This window comes from Choloepus didactylus, chromosome 14 (assembly GCF_015220235.1).
Source record: "Choloepus didactylus isolate mChoDid1 chromosome 14, mChoDid1.pri, whole genome shotgun sequence".
Lineage (NCBI taxonomy): Eukaryota > Metazoa > Chordata > Mammalia > Pilosa > Megalonychidae > Choloepus > Choloepus didactylus.
Window position 1 is genome coordinate 40,567,772 of NC_051320.1, and position 20,719 is coordinate 40,588,490.

At 36.5% G+C, this 20,719-nt stretch overlaps 1 protein-coding gene across 8 annotated transcripts in view; it reads left to right on the forward strand.

The window, feature by feature from the left end:
• RALYL (RALY RNA binding protein like) overlaps nucleotides 1-20,719 on the forward strand; it is a 727,077-nt gene that overhangs the window by 615,632 nt on the left and 90,726 nt on the right. For all 8 annotated transcript variants that reach the window (XM_037802772.1, XM_037802774.1, XM_037802768.1 and 5 more), the window contains one exon: nucleotides 8,227-8,259. In XM_037802772.1, the coding sequence (XP_037658700.1) occupies nucleotides 8,227-8,259 (33 nt within the window). The remainder of the gene's footprint in view (nucleotides 1-8,226; nucleotides 8,260-20,719) is intronic.

A 20,719-nucleotide genomic window follows, 5' to 3' on the forward strand; every position in this document is an offset into this window, starting at 1 on the left:
CACTATATCCCTATAGGAAGCCGCATCTGGAAAAGAATTGTGGTTGGAATGAGGCTCCACTGGGGGTGCCTGCTCACGGTCAGTGTGCAGTGATATCTTGGATCCTTGTTCAACCAAAGACACCAGAGACTGGCAATCCGTACTCAAGCTGTACTCAAACTTTATTCAAGTTGTACTCAGACTTCTTTGGGCAGGTGGAGGTGAGGACATCCCTGTCTGGGCAGGCCAGGGTTCCTTCCCACGCTTCTTGCTACCCAGCCTCATGGACTCACGAGGAGAGCCCTAAGGGTGTGTCTCCTCGGCTTCCTCGCCCTGGTCAGCCAGCACAAAAGCCTGGAACTATCTTGTTTTCCTTTTTTCCCTTCAAGTGAGGGGAGAAAAACAGCCCAGAAAATAAGTACCTCAGATATTCTGATTTTTAGTGAATGTCAAAGAATTTTACCTACAGTTACCCATGAATACCTTGTCCCTATTACATAAAGAAGACTTCTGGTTGTTTTTGTTTTTTTTTGTTTTTTTCTTTTGGCAATAAATGAATTTTCCAGAATACTGATAGAATTATATGTGATTTTAATATGTAAAATGTTTAGTAGAAGAAAACACCTCAGAACCACTCTACAAGTGCTTATCTTTGATCAGAGTCATCATCTTCTGCTCACATTTAATCACTTACCTTGACAAAAAGCCTGCTTAAATCAGAAGGCCTTGGAATGATCAAAACATGCGGATGTGTTCAGATTACTAATGATTATGATTAAATGTAGACTGAATTTTAAATATAAAAGTAGGTTTCCTGTCATCCTCAAGATGGATATTAAGATATTTGTAAAATAGCACATCAGATTACTTCTTAAATAACAAGCAATTGGTTAGCCACATGTTAACTCTTGATGTACGGGGCCACCATCGCACTCAGTGAGGGGCCCCACAGGCCAGAGGGAGCACGTATTGTGTTCTTTACTTTTCCCTAGAGTATAGAGCAGTGAGTGAAAGTATAGACTTTGGGGTTAGACTGCCTGTGAATGAATCCTGACTCTATCACTTTGTTGTATGACTTCAGGCAAATTACTTGGTCTCTCTGAACCTCATTTTTGTCATCTGCTGGTGTTGTCTGAATTAAATATATTAGGGGGCTTGGCACAGTCCCTGGTAAACAGAAAGCTCTGGCTATTATGGTAATCATTATACTATTTCACAGTTTATGGAGAAAGTAGTGGGGATAGATAGAAGTCTGCTGGACCATTCTTTTCTACCTAAAATCTTTTTCACACGTTTTATTGTCTTTAGTACACTTTTGGAAATGCAGATCAAGATCAAGTCCTTCAAAGAAAAGAAATATATTGTGGTAAACAAGAGGTCCTTCAATTTCCATATGGATTAATTAATTCATTCACAGGTTTACAAACAAGTTTTCAAACATCAGTAGATTTCAACACTAGCTTTGGCCCGTGAATTGACTCTATATCTAAGGATGTTATCCCTCCTTGATTCTTACTTCTTTTTGGCTTAGAATAGAATACTTGAGCTGCCTCCAAACAGAAATCTTTTTTGTGTGAACTTCTTTCCTACAGAACAGATTAAAGGCTGGTGGCACAGATCCAGGCACAGGTTGCTTACGCCATCGACATTTGTGAGGCATCTGCCCTGTGCTGGGTGTGGGTTAATACAAATGGCTAAAGAGTGCTACTGCCCCTTTCTGGATTGGCTTCTTCTACATGTGTAGTGCCTGCTGGTGATCCCAGATATTCTTCCCTCAATCATCTTCTCATTCTTTGCACTCACTGGGTAGCCTCGTTCTCTCTTATGATTTTATATACCAACTCTGCACTGATGGCATAAGCCCCAAATACATGTTTCCAGCCCAGATGTCTCCACTGAGTCCCAGGCCCATATTTCTATCTATTGACTGCTGCACATCTTCACCAACATATCCACCTGGTTCATTCATAAGTAACTACTACACAAAACTATTACCCAACTTGGATTCTCTATTTCTGTTAACTGGCCATGAATGCAGAAACAAAGATTAGAGGACTTAGGGATTTAATAAAACAAAACAAAACAAAAAAGAACAAGCATTTTTTTCTCTAGTTTATTTAGATTGATTGACTAATTGATTTATATCTAATTCTCATGACAACAATATGAGTTAGTTCTATTATTACGTCTATTTGTAGCTGGGAGAATTAAGGCCCAAAGAAGAGTACCTTACTTCTCCAAGGTCACACAACAAGTAGGTGGTAGAGCCAGTTTTGGAAAATCTGGGAGTCTGATTCTAGAACATATACCTTAAGCCTTTTGGCACATAAACCTTAAATGGAGGCCTGGGTCTGCGGATGTCAATGCTAAGGAGACTAGATCAGATGTTAGTAAGCAATGTTACTGCCCAGTCATTTTAATTACAAAAGCTTATAGATATAATAGGATTCCAGCCATCCTTATAAGGTACTTTAGATTGGTGACAAAGCCCAAGTCTTCAAAAGTAAAGTAATCAAAGTCATTTCTGTAAAGAACACAGCACGTGCAAAAGCTCTAAGGTGTGCAAAAGCATATTGCCTCCCAGATTGTAAGCAACTTGCTCAACTTGACTGGAGCACGGAATCTGTAGGCTGAAGTGGTAGAAGAAAACAGCTGGAAAGAAATACTGGAACAAGATTGTGAATGAACTTCTGGGTATATTAAGGGGTTTGGACTTCACCCTGTAGGCTAGGAATGGGAGTAAGGTTGAGGAACAAGGCAGGGAAGTTCATCCCAACAAAAGCATTACTGAGCGAGCATCCTATGAAGTGAGCATGGTTCTACGTTCTTGAAATATAGTAAGTTCCTGCCTTCGTGGAGGGTACAGTGTGAATGAGGAGCTCAACAAATTAACTGGCAAATTTTAATACACTGTGGTTAAGTGTCAGAGGGTGCTATGAGAGTAGTTATGAAGTACTCCTAACCAGCACAGTTGTCTTATAAAAGAATGCTTCCTAGAAGCCCTCAGAGATTTGTAGAGGGAAATTACATAATTAGATTTGTGTTTTAGAAAGATAATTCTGCTAGCTGATATGGCTGTTCTAAAGAAATACTAGAGAAAGGAGCTCATTAAGAAGAGTATTCTAAAAGTGCATGTAAAAGTTGATGATCACTTGAACTGTGATAATAAGAAAGGTTAGAAAGGTTAGAAACAGAATAAAAGAGGTTTTTGGCAACAGAAACAACAGAATTTAGGATCTCCTGAAAGTGAGGAATGTTGGAAAGGAGCTGATGAAAAGGTTCTAAAGTTTCTAGCTTGGTCACCTGAGTGACTGTTTATGCCATTCAGTTAAGGAAAGAGAAGGAAGAGCAGATTCAGGAAAGAAGACAAAGAATCTAGTTTGGGACAAGATAAGTTAGAGGCACCTACAATTCGAGATATCTAGTGGACAGCTATAGCCACAGATTGTAAGTAGAACAATGCTAGATGTGTAAGTCCGGGAATCTCTAGTATGTAGATGATATTCGAAACCATGTGCATGCATGAGATTTCTCAGTAGAGCACAGAAAGTATAAAGAGAGGAAATGTGACAGTGCCATAAGGGAAAGGAAAAAAAAAAACAAAACAAAGAAAAGAAAACAGAGAGATGAAAGGCAACATAGCATATGAGCCATGAGCACATGAACTTTGGAGCCAGAATGCCTGAATATGAATCCTGGCTCAGACACTTATTAGCTGTGTGACCTTGGATAAGTAATTAATATCTCTGGGTCTCAGTTTCCTCATATGTAAACTAGAAATGATATAGTGACTGCTACAGAGGATATCATCATGTTTTAAAAAATCGATGTTTGTAAAACATTTTCAGTAGTATCTGACCCTTAGTAAAAATAATTGAGTCTTTCTTAAATAAGAAATATAAATCTCTTAGCCCCATTTATAGCATTCTATTTTATTTCTCTACTGTGCCTTTTTCTCTAAAGGCTGTGGTTTTTTTAATCTTAATTCTTAATTCTGTAACTGACTTTTTTTTTCCTAGCAAACCCTGATGATGTATTATTAAATTCACTACATATTTCATCTTAAAAGTAAATCTTAGGAAAGATAAAAATGAATATCTTTCTTCATAAAACAATTACCTTATTAAAAAATCTCAGGAAAGTTCTCCGTGGGCATTTCCCAATATAATCATCTGTTTCTAAGGAATAAACTGATAATTGTTCTCCAAAAGGATGCTTCTCCTAGTAGTTTTTTTCTTTTACATAATTTTCAAATTTCAGGGCTAAAATTACAAAATCAGCTTTTCATATATTCAAGAAATTGCAGTCCTTAGAATTACCAACTTATCTTTGGCATAGTCATGGCCATCAGATTCTACTTGTGCCAGTTTCTATGCTGGTTGCCCTAAATACATACCTTGTTTTCTTCACAACAACCCTTTGAGTCGACTGTGATGTTTGCTATATTATAAAGAAGAAAGAATAGGTTAGGCTGAACCTCTGAATGTTCTCAAGCCTAGGGAAGTTGACTCCATGGAATGAACCACAACTGAGCAATTGGTTACAAAGCACAGAGCACATGATTCAGCATGGACTGGTTGTCACTTTTCTCTGCAGCTAACATCATCTTGAGGAAGAGGCATGAGATAGGAGGATCTGATCGAGGCTCCCCACCAAGATTTCCTGCCCTACTTCATCACATAAGATGCTTGGTACCTAGGGTTGTCTTCAGCAGCTTGGAGAGGCTAATGGGCAATAGTCTTTCCTTTCTGTTCAGCTCATGGAGCATCAGCAACCATTTCCCACCTGTGCACACCAGAAGACTTAGCCTCTTATCTAAGCAGAGATTCTAATTTAATTTTCCTACCAGTTTTAATGACACTCTAAGTTAGCTTTTTAATACAGTACTGTTGTCCAGAGAATATGTCATATCAATGGAGACACATATGTATTAGAAGCTCAGGATTGGGCAAGGCCCTTTGAGATGATGGTGTCAGGGTTGGCTTTATGAAGGAGATTAGATTGAGCTAAACTTGAAAGATAAATAGATCTTGCAAAAGGAAAGGAAGTAACAACGGTATTCTAGGTGTAGAAATGGAATGCTGAAAGGTGCCATGGCAAAGTGAAACCAGATGTGTGGGGGCAAGGAATAGAAAAGTTTCTGGAACGAAGTGGTAAAGTAAAATATGGAAAGATGGTGTGGGGCAGGTTTGTGACGAGGTTGAACTGACAAGCTAAAAAGTTTGGGCCTCATCCTCTGGTTGTCAAAATTTTCAGGAAAAGTGGTGACATGAAAATTGCATTTTAGGGGGATTAATCTGTCAGGGTCAGAGGCTGAATTGATGGGGTAAGGAAGGAATTCAAATTATCCTTAACTCCTAAGTCTGGGAGAATATCTTCATATGTATGAAGTAGAGAGTGTCTACTTTGAGAGGTAGTTTCTAATTCTTTCCTACAATGTAATTATATTTCATATATTGGCACACATTTTCTGTAAAGGCCAAACAGTAAATATTTTAGGGTTGTTGACCTGTAGTCTCTTTGCAACTGCTCAATTTACTTTTTGTTGTACAAAAGCAGCCTTAGACAATATATAAATTAATGATCATGTTGTGTCCTCCTAAAAAAACTTTATTTCTTTATTTATGGAACTGAGATTTTTTTCACATAATATTCACATGTCACGAAATATTCTTTTCATTTTTTTCAAAGATTTAAAAACGTAAAAACCATTTTTAACTCACAGTGTACAGAAGTAGATGGTGAGTAGGATTTGACCCATCGGCCAGAGTTTGCCAACCCCTGGTTTATAGATCATCAGTCATAACTCTTAATCCAACATCATTTTGAAAACATTAAATTCTCCTTTGAAGTGTTCTATAGAGCACTGGGAAGGAGATAGTTGAAGCGATGAGAGAAAAAGAGGACAACTAACCAGCCAGTCAGACTAACCATATTAACCAGTGGAGATGGATCAACGTATCTTCCTAAATGCTCCAACCCAACAGCTGCCTGTCTGAAGCCTTCAGATAAAGAAAGGAAGTCAACCAATACCACTACTTCAAACTATTTCTAAACTCAGCATTTTGATAATTACATGGGAAAGGTGAAAGTGGTGTGTGCCTCACTTTTATTCAAGTTGTTTTTGATAGCCTTAAGGAAAGAAGTACAACATAGTACTTCAACAAATGGTGTAGAACGCAACACTGAAGGAAGCTTAGTATGAGAGCAGATGGCAAAGTTGGACCAAATCTGAACAAAGACTCCATATATTTGAAGAGACCATCTAGGACAGGGTCAGTAATGAGAACTAACCTGGAATGGAGTGAAGAAGGGATGCAAAAGTCACATAAGGGAAAACTAATGAGATGCTTTGGATGAAAAAGAAAGATATCAGGTATAAAATGTTTTATAATACTCTATATTATTCAATGGTACTAAGAGGCAAAGGGATAGTATGGAGAATAGGAAACAGCAAGCAAATACACAAATACACTAAAGTCTGATAAATGTTAGGCTGAAATTATTGGTTAATACAAATAAAATGGAGCCTATTAATTCCCATATCTATTTTTTAAATCTTATTAGATGGCAAATAAGGGAAAAGTGGTATTATCATGATGTTGATGATCCAAATAAGGGAAAACTGTCCCACATCCTATTATATAGAATGTCTCCCTCATTTCTTCATGTTAATTTGATTTTGATCACTGGTATCGGTCCTGTGTTAGAAAGCGAGATATCCAAACATACCTCATTATTTATCTTCCACATTGTTTTCCATTTATCTGTTTACTTATCCATATCACAGATGTTTGGGAAAAGCAAACACATACAAGAATGGCAAATACCTTACATGAGTGTAAAGACTATGAATAATGTAGGAATTTAGAGAAGGAAAAGGTCACATAAAATATACACCTCCAGTTTCTTAGCACCAACTATTGGTATTATCTGCTTCTTTCCTGCTTGTAGCTGTCCAGAATCATGGCTAGGGTGCTTGCTCCCTAAAAGAGTTCCCTTTCTGCTACAAAGGTTCACCCAAAGCAGAATTAGAGTGTGGCAAAGACCCTGGTCAGATCTGCCCATATTTTGTACCAAGTCATATTTCTAATAAGCTGTTTGTTACATACATAGAATAAAACAGAGACCAAAAAAAAAGCAATTATTGCCTTTATTGTTCATATTCATATAAAAGTTAAGTTTCATGGCCTAATTCTAGGAGAATACCATCAGTTCTCCACTTCAGTCTATAAAAGTAGTCAGCTTAATAAAAAGTGCTCAATAAAAGTTTGTTGTAGAATTAAATTTTCTGCCATTTCCTACAAATCTTTATATAAAAATAAACAATTTTAAAACATGAAAGATTCTTAGAAAGCTAAAACACTAGGATTTGGATTAAAATGTCTTCAATATTTGCCTATATCTGACCCATAATCAAATATTAATAAACCTATAGAAAATAAAATGCCCAGTTTACACCTACCAACTGATCTTAAATATTAACCAAATAATATTTAGAAGTGGCTCCTTTCCTGTTTACCTCTTGCAAAGAATATAAAGTTAATTTATGAATTCAGAAAATTAGCAGGAAGCAATCTTAGCCCATTTTACAGATGAGAAAAGTGAGCCCCAGAAAGCTTAAGTGACTTTCTCAAGATGCCACAACCGACCAGAGGCTTCAGGCTTATATTTCCCACTTGTTATATTGGGGTGAACAGAAAATATCGAGGTTCTCAGCAGACACAGAGGAGGCAGGAGGGCCCTAATCTGTGATTTGACACTTGGGTGTTGCAGTCTTTAAATGACTCTGACTGAACAGCCTGCTGCCACTTGCCTCAGTACAGAATAGTTACCCTGGAAATAAATTACTCAGCCGATATGTAGCCAAATACATTAGAAATTTATTAACCATTACAACAAATATATTTTACATTTAAACTGCTGCAAATTACCATGAATAAAGAAAATAATTAGATATAAGTACAAATCAGAATTAGGCTAACACTATCATCATCTTAATGTATCACTTAAATCCTGTATCCCCATTCCAAGGCTCTCTAGTTTTATTCAGCCTCTGCATTAATCCAGCCAGAATGTGAATTAGTCCAGATTAGGCCATAATATATTATTTATAGCTCTTTACTGGTGTTAAATTATGCAGTTTCATCCAAACAAGTGTAATAATTCTGTTAGATTCATGTAAAAGCAATTTTTGAATGTACAGTATATTGTTATATTAAAATTAATTTTTAATATTTTTCATAGACTTGAATCAAAGGAGCCTTTCCTGTCTGTTGGGTGAGTATATGTCTAAATATTTTAAACATTCAGATTAACAAGGTTTTCTGAGACAGTATTTTCGGTCATTTAACCCCATACTCAAAATCATAACATATCATTGCATGTGTCATTTCTTCAGTATCACTGTCTACATTGTATAAACATTTAAATAAAATGCTCTCTAGGCAGTTCTGTCACCTCAGAAATTCAGCTAATGAATGTATATGACACACTATGTCCTCTGCAGAAGCCAAACAAGGTAAACGGTGATTTTCCATATTCTTATCTTATAAAGATATGCTCAAATTGTTTTTTTAAATTCCTCTGACTCACAGCTTCACGTTTCCTGGAATATCCACCAATTTTTTTGTACTCCATTTCCTTTCTATGTACTCTATGTCACTTTTTCTTTTTCCTCCTTCTCTAAATCTGTCTTCAAAATCTGTGTCTATCACTTCGCCTTTTCTCTTATTTCACTTTTATCTCCCCAATTCCCTCACACTGACTGCTTCTCTGAACACAAAACCAAAGATCCCTGAGGCAGATTTACTGAAGACTAGTGCTAGCCTGCTCTCATGGGTGCCGCTCTCAGTCACAGTGCGTTTCCTGATTGGAAGCTCCTGGTTCATGTGCTACATTATGGAATATTGTCAACAAAATTGCTACTTTCAGGCACTTATAACTAATTAAGGACCAACAAGTTTTTATCTGATCTATCAACTAGTCCTTTGGCTAGTATATTAAAATGTCTTAAACAATATTTACATGCTCAGCATTTTGGTTGATGTTGTAAAGTATCAAAAAGTTAGATGTACTCTCTGCCTGAGAAGAAGCCGTGCTGTATTTGATAAAAAAAAACAAACAAAAAAAAACAAAACCATACATGTAGCCACTATACCTGTGCTTAATGACCAGAAACATGGGTTTAGGTAAGATTTTGAAATGATCAGATTAATTTTCTTTTATTATTTTTTTGTGGGGCCTTTGAATATTTCTTCATTATTGAGCTATGTGGTTCCTTCTTCCCTTCTAGTCCTCTTTAAAACATTTCAGAAAATCCACTCAAATCATGGGAATCAAAATAATTGTTAGGGAAGCTGGGAGAAAAAATAGAATATATGCATTTATTGGAAGACTTCATGAAAAATGGAAGGTCAAGTTGATCTGGTCCAAAAGAATCGTTAAGCTTTCCTACATTGATCATCAGCTCCTATTGTTAAAAATCTCTAAGCCCAAAGAAATCTTTTATTTTGAATGCATATGTGTCCTGCCCTCAAGACAAGAGAGCTGAAATAGCTTTTCTTCATGCCTCAGTGCAGTTTATCTGCAGCGTTTCCTGTTCTCGAGAAGTACTATGGGATGGATGTATCATAAAGGCAGACCCTAAGTGATCTTTGTTTTAAACTCATCAGGAGTTCAGCACCTGGTATTAGAGCCCTAAGAAAAGTTTCCAAAAATGAATGTTGTATAATTCAGTAAGTGCTTAAAATGGGAAATCTGATATGGCACTAAAAAGATAGTGCTGTTTTTAAAGAATATGTCTTAAAAGTAAAGTAAAATGAAATACACAACCCAGTGGTTCCACTGACTGGATATTTTAATTGATAGATTTCTCCATCCCTCTCCAAGAAAATTAATGTAAATACAGTTGTCTAGAAGTGTGTATGAATCTCCCTCTTACCCCTGTTCAGTCAAAGGACAGGGCAACAGTGAACATAATGGACTTACATGAGCCCACCAGGCACCAGGCAGACCACCATAAGAACCATCACTCAAGTGTATGACTTTTAATTCATATTTGCTCGCCAAAGAGATAAATGCATAGTCTGTGGTCTATGGTAGCAGTCGAAATGGGAATGTATAACATTGTGTTTGTCCAGGACCTGCCCTGTCCACTCACATTACTTGTAATTCCATTGGAATTCTTTTTAATGTATGTGAATTATCTTAATGAAAATATCAGTGCTAGATATATCACATACCACAGTCCATTGCCTGCCAGTGTCGTAAGTACATCTAGAAGTTGCGTTCACCCTCATAGACACTAACACTTACCAGTTGGCTTGTATTTCAGGGAGTAACTGAAACTTCTAAACTTTAGTTTCCTTGTTTGTGAAATGCAGATTAAAGGAGATAATTTAGATCAAACACTTAACACAATTCTTGGCATACAGTAATTGCTCATAAATTTTAGCTATTATTACAGGTATAGAAGGTACGATCAGAGATGTCTGAAATAGTTCAGAAAATAAAGCTCCATTTTTGTAGGCACTGCTTTGTGTTTGTTACATGTGGAAACTTAAAGAAGTTTTTATAATGTAGGAAAAAACAGAAGTGTGAATGGAATGAGCTATCAAACTAAATGAGTGCAGATATTATTTCATATTTTAATGTTGAACACTGATAAGTGTCATTTAATTTTTAAAATGGCAGTATATATTGATACATTTTTAATGTGCATCTCTTAATATAAATAAGAAAGCCAAATTCCTCCCTTCATAAATGTGCTTCACTACTTATGAAACAAATTAAAAACTGTCACAATACAAACAAAATCTGAATATACAAATAAAAACCTTGTCATTTTGACCCAAGAAAATATTTTCTTACTGAGAAAGGTGAGGAAATTGTGAAACAAAGTTGAGAGAAATCTCAGATACCAGATTTTCAATTATACATTGGTAGGAAGACCTTTCTGTCATACGCACTAGCAAATGATTAATAAAATAGTATCATTATGAAAAATAAAAACTAAACTATAACCTGGAATGAGGCATGAAGGCCCATCCCAAAGAGTTTGATTCTGTTCTTCTGGGGTAGAACAATAGAAGCCATGTTTTCCAAAGTTATCTGGGTGATTCTAATACCAGCCAGCCCTAGGAACCACTGCCTACACCAGGCTCCCATCCTCCCCATACACACCGATACACATATACACAGTTTGTTCTCATAGACACTTATGGTCTCTGAAATCTCTTTAGAAAATCTTTGAAACATAACTTCCCAATAGTACCTTTTATATTAAGTAGGTACAGTGGAGGTGGTCACATTGATCTAGAACGGTCTTGAAGTTCATCCATCAGAGACCAGGACAGATCCAAAAAATCAACCCAGAAGGGGTCCCATGGAAGTCTCCATAGAATGCAGGGTGCACACTGCCAATGCTAATTAAGGTGCATAAAAACCCATTCTGATACTTTCCTAGACTTGCCCATGTCACTCACTTAACATTGGGCCTTTGCATGTGTTACTCTCATTTGACAATAACACAGAATTCCAATGCTCATAAAACTTCATCTGAATGAAAGTGACAACTAAAGAGGTGCCCTTGCTATAAGTTCTCATTGCACTCTGTGCCTTTATTCCCAGAACTTTTCACAAGTGTAATTAAATAATCCTCAGTGTGATTTTTTTATGTATTGCTTACTCTTATTAGATAGGAAGTTCCAGGAAGAAATGTCTTATTCACTATTTACCTCCAGTGACTGGCTTCCTGTCTGGCCCATGGCCCATAGCATGGTTATTGAATGGATCAACTGAATTAAAACTAATCTCAACTCCCAACTTTTTATAGTGACTTTAAAATGTAAATCTGGAAACCACATTTCAAAATAAAGGATTAAGACATGTACCGTTGAACTATAAATTGACCCAGTGACTTCAGTGTAAACCTCTGCCATCCCTAGTTTCAAAGACCCAAACTAGAAAATGGTAATGCGAACTGTTCCAGTTGCTAATGCTGTTGTTATGCAAAATACCAGAAATGGATTGGGGATTGGCTTTTACAAAGGGGATTTATTAAGTTGCAAATTTAAAGTGCTAAGGCCATGAAAGTGTCCAAACTAAGGCATCAGCAAGAGGATGCCTTCACTGAAGTAAAGGCTGATGGCATCTGAACACCTCTGTCAGCTGGGAAGCCACATGACTGGCGTCTGCTGTTCCTTTGCTTCCAGGTTGCATTTCAAAATGGTGTTCTCCAAAATGTCTCTGGGCTTGTCTCTCTTACCTTCTCCAGAGCAAACTCTGGGCTAGCATCTCTTAGCTAAGCATCTCCAAATGTCCTTCTGTCGCATCTCCAAGCATCTCTCCAAAAGTCTCTTTCAGCTGCTCTAGGGAGCTTTGTTCTCTCTTAGTAGCTTCTCTGGAGCAAACTCTGGGCTAGTATCTCAAAGCATCAGAAAGCATCTGAGTCCACTCCTTTTAAAGGACTCCAGCAAACTAATCAAGACCCATGCTGAATGGGCAGGGCCACACCTCCAAGGAAATGATCTAATCAAAAGTATCGCCTACAGTTGGGTGAGTCACATCTCCATGGAAACGACCTAATCCAAATATCCCACAGGATTGGTTTTAAATATGGCTTTTGGGGAGACATAATATATCCAAATCGGCAAACAAACCATTTTCTTAAATAACTTAACCTTGACATTCATTCTTTATTTTACTTGAAACAAGTATTTATGTTCCAGGGTTTTTCAGTGGACATCTACTATCACAGTTGCAGACTTAGATCATTAATTAAAACAATAAGTTAAGCAACCTGGTTTTTAGTGCTAGGCTTAAGCTTGGTGCTGAGTACCAAATGGTTGATATTCCAATCATCCTAGAAATGTTACACACTAAAGCAATTGGTAAAACTCTGCTGGCAAATGCTCCCTTTTATGAGGCATCAGATAAACTTTGATTTGGGAAGTAGGTTGGGAAAAATTGTCATCAAGTTTGCATTTAGAAAAGTAAACAAGAACAGAGTGATGGTTGCAATTAAGATTCTAAGATAGAAATCTCAATTTAAAACCAGTCTTGCCTTGGAAAAGCCTTTTACAGATTTTTTTTAAATGAAAAATATAGATGAGAGGGAAACAAAAGTTCCTATTTATTTGTAGTTTGGGACTCACACTGTAAAAGGAAATGTCAGGACAATGTGTGAGTCCTCTTCAAGTACAAGCATTTCGTTGACCCTTTGCAGACCCTAAGCTACTTTTAAACTATACTGAAGGCACTAAATGAAAATTACCATGTGAATTATTTCTTAACTCTTTACCATGAAGTTGACTTTTATTTTTTAGATCAGTTGTACTTTTTATTTGAAACTCTGATTCATATCAGTTTTTCAGTTAATGAATTTTTACATAGGTAGATTTATTATGAGGATGATGATTTATTACATAGGTAATTTTTCAGGCTTTTTTCATTGTATCACAGAATAATTTTTAAAAACATATTGATATGACTCAGAACCTATTATGTCCCAGGCTTGGCTGGAAGACTTTCAGGAACACAAGAAAGATAAAAATATCAGAATTATTCTGTTTATCTCTATTGAAACAATGGCTCATTGAGTGAACAGATCATGGCTCAGCCAACCCTGCCTGCATCTCCTGAATCCCCTGAGATGTGAAGGACTTCTACTACTGAGTCTAAACACTGTCCTGTTTAGTGAACTGTTGGGCAGTAAAGCTCACCCTGCATCCCAACTAACATCTGTATTTGTTAAAATATTTTTCTTGGGAGATATTTTCCCTCTTTTCTTTCCAGTCTTGAAATTGGAGGTAGATATTCCATAGACTTCTGCTGTTATTGTGAAAACTTTGTTAAACCTTAACATCTTTATTAGGATAAAGATTCACACTATTTTACTTTTATCTATATTTTGTTTGAGACCTTGTATTTGGTAACAAATGCTATACATTATTATCCTATTAGCCATCTGCTTTAAGGGCCCAAATTCTGTAATTTGACTTCCTTGGTTTGAATCCCGTTTCCTTCACTTCCTGTCTAGGTGCCTTGGGCAAGTTCACTTCCTTGTGCTGCCATTTACCCACTTGTCAGGGCAGTTATGAATGAGAAGGTGCTGCCAAGTGCTTAGTCTAGTGCCTGGCATTTAGTAAACAGGAAATAAAGATCAATTATGATGATGATGATGATATGTAACAAGTAAGTTATATTATAAATCTTTTTTTAAAGAAGTTCCACTGAATCATGGAAACTCCAACTGATTGATTCCAAAGGCCTGAATATTCTAGAAAGATAACGGATAACACCTGGTGGTAGTCTCTGGTGGATTAATAATTCCAATAGGGGTTGAATTCTCAAACTGGAAGTTCAGAAAGAGAGTGAAATCAGCACAGGAGTGAAGGACTGTCTTACTGGGGGAGACTTCTGAGGAAGACCGACAAGAAAAAATAAAACAGTAACATGAAGACAGGAAGACAATCTGGAATGTACCCAGAGCTGTATGAAATATCGAGTACAACACTGAAAACTTTGTTAGAATCATAGGAGCATGAGACAGACAAAGAAATGCTAACTTGGGAATGTTGGTCATAGAGCGTAAAAAAGTAAAGGTAGAATTATATGGTCATTGTCAAATCATTGTGCTTACCAATTAATTTGGAATTGAGAGGTTGTCTTAATTCAGAAACTAAGAGGTTGAAAAAATTGGCCAGATTGTCAGGAAAACTTCCAAAACAGACAGTAGGACTTCAGCTTATTGTCAGGGTGGAGCAAAAATTCAATAGAAAGTATAAGAGCCGCATTCCTAGGAGGAAGAACTGGTCGAGCAGCAGAGAGAAGGGACATTCTCAGTCTGGCAACCTTGAAATTTTCATGAAAAGACAGGAGGGAGATAAGATGGATGAATTAAGTTAGAGCAAGTGTATTGAGAAATTATACTAATATAAGGAGGTTTCGCTTCATCCTATGGATGAAGTAGAGTCGTCGGATGTTGTATGTTTATTTGAGTGTCTGTTTATTTGTTATGATTTCAACTGAGAGTGATATTATTCGAAGTGAGGCAATAGTAGAGCATGTCAGAATAGTGTTTCAGTAGTTCAGGCATTACTTGAAAAGAGGCAGGGCCTGAGTAGAATGAAATAAAAATGGAAAGGAAATGCCTGATGAAATATCATTTTGTTAAAGCATACCAGAATCACTGAGTGATTAAGTGATGTGTTAGCAATTTCTCAACAGGATTTGGTGGGATCATGGTAACAGTATGACAAGCTAAAATCCAGGTGCGGTGTCAGAACTAAAGGAATGTTAATAAGGAAACTGTCCCTAAGCTTTGAATACACCCACCTGCATCATGTAATAACTAATGGACAAGTCAATGCCTACTTTTGATGGGGTGGATTCAATTTTCTTTAGGTCTCCAGGGAAAAAGGGATAAGGTGATAAAGCCAGTTTTCCTCTTCTAAAAATCTATTTTTTGTTTCTCTAGACTCAGACAGTTTTTTTCACAAAATTAATGATTCTTTTAGCAACTGCACTTGTTTCATTTTTTTCCAAGGCCCTCCAGGCTCTTCTCTGGAGAGTACACAAAGTTTCTATATCGCTATTTTTGTAATTTAAAGCAGTTGTGCTTTCAAGCCTGATACTACAACTGTAATTTTAATTTATCAACCTGCCACTCAGTGAAATGTAAAAATATTTGAACGCTTAAACCCATCATTTGTTTCTACACCTGTCAATGATCCTTTTCTATACTTGTCAACATCATTTAAACTGCAATATGATGGCATATACAGTATCACCAATAAATTGGGTAATCAATCATGTATTTGTATATGTTGACAGTGGTGTCTTGAATGCATGGGCTCCTGAACACATTTTTAAGCAAAAACTTCATGACTCTACTGTACAGTAAGGTACAGTGGAGTTGTCAAAAAAGAGTTTCCCTCAGTCCTTACAATTAAAAAACTGTCTTAGGAAATAGAGAGGCTGATTGTGACTGGAAGTGGCTTTTAGTTCTTCAGTGAAATGTTCTCCTCAGGGAAAAGAAAGTAATTGCAGATTATAGCAGGCAAGAATAGAGTGTTACATGGAGGGAAGAAAATACATGGGATCATTAAATAGATTTATTTAAGTTCTGCTTATAAAGAAAGCAGTGGTGCAGGACTTTATAGCTGATGATATTTCAAAAGGGTATCATCAGCACTTCCACAACTATCCAATTCATTCATATAATAAAGTGTCACATTAAGCCAAATGTCACAGTTCATATCTATTTTACTTCTAGAATTGGCATATTATATGTCATAGGCAAAACCACCCAAAATTGAATGAGATCTTTGATCATAATAAATTAAGCATTTAAAAATCAATCTAATATAGAGAGCACTTAATTAATCATTAAATCCATTCCACTCAATAACAAATCTGATACATCTAGGTTATGTGTCTATTTAAAATGAAATGTTACAATTGTAACAAGTAATATTGGGTAAATCATCTATGTCCTTTAAACTCCTGGCCATTGCAATTCCCACCATTTAATTATTTTTAAAAGGCAAGTTTGATGGGAAAACCCTTAAACTCTGTGGAGGATTATGACCATTTCATATCACACAATTCTAAATTAATATAACAATGTATAGCCATCAAATACCCCTACATAAGAAAATAATTAAAACTTGGCTTATATAAGATCTCCCTTATGAGAACTAATTTTTTTAACTTTTAATTTTGAAATAATTTCCAACTTTGAGGACAGTTGCAAAAGTAATACAAACCCCATATAGACAGCTCTAACATACCACTGTACCATACACCAGATAACTAGATCCACCACTTTTATTATTTCACCACTTTTCCATTTCATTCTATCATTCTTCTATCTGTTTATCCATATCTCTCTGTGTGTATACACATATATATATTTTCTGAACATTTGAGAGCAGTTTGCACATATCATACTCCTTGAACATGTAATACTTCCACTTCCATGTCTATTTACTATAAACAAGGATATTCAGTTATTTAATCACCTTAACTACTATTACCAAATTCAAGAAAATTAATGTTTCTATAAAGATTACATTCTATATTCCAAAATTTTTGTCCCAATAATGTCCTTTTGAGCCTTTTCTCCTCCATTCTTAGATCCTATCCAGTATCATGCATCACATTTAATTGTCATTATCTCTTTAGTTTCTCTTTCTGTTTGTTCAATTTGAAAACATATAAACAACATGAATCTTCCCATCCCAACCCCTCCCAAGCCTACCTTTCAGTGGGATTAATCACATTCACAGTGTTGTGGTACCCTCACCACCATCCATTACCACCACTTTCCCTTCACCCCAAACAGAAACTCTACAGTCATTTTGCAACAACTCCCCATGGACCCTGCCCCCATTCCTGGTAGCCTGTACTCTACTTTCTGTCTCTATGGATTTTCTTTGTGGTTACTCTGGGGCTTAAATTTAACATCCTACATCTATAAGAATCTTGTTTGCCTTGATACCAACTTGGCAATTTTATCAGCAAACATAAGCTATGTTTCTGTACCCTTCTATCCCCCACCTTTTTGTAGTTCTTGTCACCAATTATGTATTTATACATTATGAATCCAAAACCATTGATTTACTATGACATTTTATGCATTTGTCTTTTAGATCCTGTAGGAAGTAAAATGTAGAATTACAAATCAAAAATGTAACAATACTGGTGTTTATATTTACCCAAGTCATTATGTTTATAGGGTATCTTTATTTCTTCATATGACATCAGTCAATTGCCTAGTGTCCTTTCTTTTCAACCTGGAGAACTCCCTTTAAAATTTCTTATAAGACCAGTCCAATAGTGATGAAGTCCCTTACCTTTTATTTATCTGGGAATGTCTTAATTCCTCCCTCATTTTTGAAAGAAAGTTTTGCCAAATATAGAATTCTTGGTTGGCAATTTTTTGCTTTCAGCACTTTAAATATGTCTTCCCACTGCCTTCTTGCTTCCATGGTTTCTGATGAGAAATCAGCAATTAATCTTACCGGGGTTCCCTTGTATGTCACACATGGCTTCCCTCTTGCAGCTTCCAGAATTCCATCTTTATATTTGGCATCCAACACTTTTATTATAACGTGGTGCAATGTGGATCCCCTTGAGTTTTTCCTGTTTGGAATTCATTGAGTGTCTTGGATATGAATATTCATGTTTTCTCTTTTATTTGGGAAGGTGTCAGCCATTATTTCTTTGAACATTCTTTCTACCTTTTTCTCTCTCTCTCTTCTCCTTCTGGGACTTCCACAATGTGCCTGTTGGTACACTTGATGGTGACCCACAGGTTCCTCAGTCTCTGTTCACTTTTCTTCATTCTTTCCTCTTTCTGCTTCTCAGACTGAATGATTATCTCTAAGTTCATTGATTCTTCTGCCAGCTCCAATTTGCTTTTGAACCCCTCTAGGGAATTTTTAATTTCTGTTACTGTGGTCTTCAGCTCTGTTTGGCTACTTGTCATAATTTCCATCTACTTATTGATACTCTCTTTTGCATCTGTTGTTTTCCCAATTTCCTTTAGTTCTTTGTCCATGTTTTCCTTTAGCTCTTTGAGCATATTTAGGAACATTTTTAAAGTCTTTATCTGGAATGCCCAAGGTCTGATCCTCCTCCTGGATGGTTTCTAATGCTTTAATCTTCTCCTTTGCCTGAGTCATCACTTTCTGTTTCTTTGTATTTTGTAATATTTTGTTGAAACATGGACATCTTGATATTTTAATATTATTGCTGGAATATAAACTCTGAGGCATCTTTTCCTTAAACTTGTATCCAGCTAGTATTATGAGAGCTTTCCTTGAATGCCTGGAGCTAACAGAAAAAGAAGAAAGAGGAGAGGAGGAAGGGGAGGAAGAGGAAGAGAAGAAAGAAGAAGGAGGAGAAAAAAAAAAGAAAACACTTTTCCTGGTCCTTAAAGATTGACCTCTCCTATTCAGGGCTTATCCATACCATGACTTTGGAGAACAGCTCCAAGCCAAAGCATAGGGCCTTCCCTGATCCTTTCTGCATGTCTCTTGTCTTGGATATGCATGTGTGGCCCTAGGAATTTCCCCGTTACACTGATACACGTGTCCCCTCTTCCCTAAGGTAGTTTTTTTTACAGTCCTGGGCACTGCACTCTATGTCCTACAGCCAGCAATCCCTTGCCTCAGGCAGCCGCTTGACTACTCTCCCACAGCATTCTGTAGGAGAGCTTGGTGAGCCACCTCCGATAGGCAGAGCAAATTCTGGGAGGGTAAGTCTCTCAGGCCAGACAGATTGGGGCAGACACCCATGCTCCCAGTATGTGCATGAGGGTCACCCTACTCCCTCCTGAACCAGGACCAGGGATTCACACTGGGAGCAGAGCCAGCTATGCAAGGAGATGAGGGAGAGGCCAGCCAGGGCTCCATGAGATCCCACCTCTTTTATGTGGCCTTTTTCTTGGTTCTGCACTTACCTTGTTCTTGCAATCCTTCAACTGTTTTCTGGAGCTTTGAGAAAAAAATGTTTCTGCCAGTTCTTGCTGATCATTCAAAGCTTCTGTACAGGGACAGAGTCCTTCAGCATCTCACTCTGCCATCTTCATCAGGGCCTTCTAGAACTAATCTTAATTGATGTTACAGAATCAAATTTAAAACATAATAACCTTTGTCTGTATTTCCTTACATGTTTCCTTATTGCCATCATCACTGTTTTCAAGGAATATAAATTTTTTTAAAAGCATCAAGCCATATTGAAAAAGGTGAGCATATATATACTCTGAATGATGAAAGATGTATTTATTGACCAGATATATGAATAAAACAGAAATAGTGGTTAAGATTATTTTTGTTGTCATATGTAGACATGCTACATGGAGAGAGTGCTGTTGATTCAACTTGAAATAAGATCTTAGCCCCATATACTTTTAAAATCAGTCCTGAAAGTACTCACTCATTGGAACAAAAGTATGCAAAATGATCTCATTCATTTTATTTCTTTCCTCAAGGGAAAGAATCATTCTTGATTGCAGAGAATGAACTGTTTCTCCTTTTCTAACTTCAATAAATATACCTATTTAAAAGCTGAATTCTCCTTTTCATAACTCCAATAAATATACCTATTTAAAATCTGAAATTCCAATTGAAATGTACTTGATTATCTAAATAATGTACTGACAATATAAACAGCACTCTTTTTAGGGGGTTCAAAATATTAATTATCCTTTTTTTTATATTGTTCAATGAATCTTTACTGATTCTGTTATGGAGAAATTAAATATTATCCCTCTTTTAATAGTGGAAAAATGAGACATAGGGATGTGATGATATCTACATAAACACACAAGAATATCAATACCAGTTGGCAGAAAAACAGCCTGGGGCTTTTGGTTAAAGAATTGGCAATTTCATGCATACTAGCATTTCATGCTGTCCTCTGAGTCTCACATTCATTGAACTCATCATGACGTTCTAAATAATAGCTTTAATTATTCAGGAAAATAATTATGTACATAAAAATTTATTTATTGCTTTTAGAGGCATGGTGAAACCCAGATTTGCATTACAAAAGTGCCAGCAAAAGTTTTAAAGCCCTACTTCTCAATTAAATTCTGTTCATCCAGCCAAGAATGACTTATCTTTATTTCATCAGTCTCAAAATGTGACCTTTTCAACGCGTTAACGATATTTTCACAGTACAGAATATTTTGATTCAAAGATTTTCCACTTAACTCTGCAGAACAGAT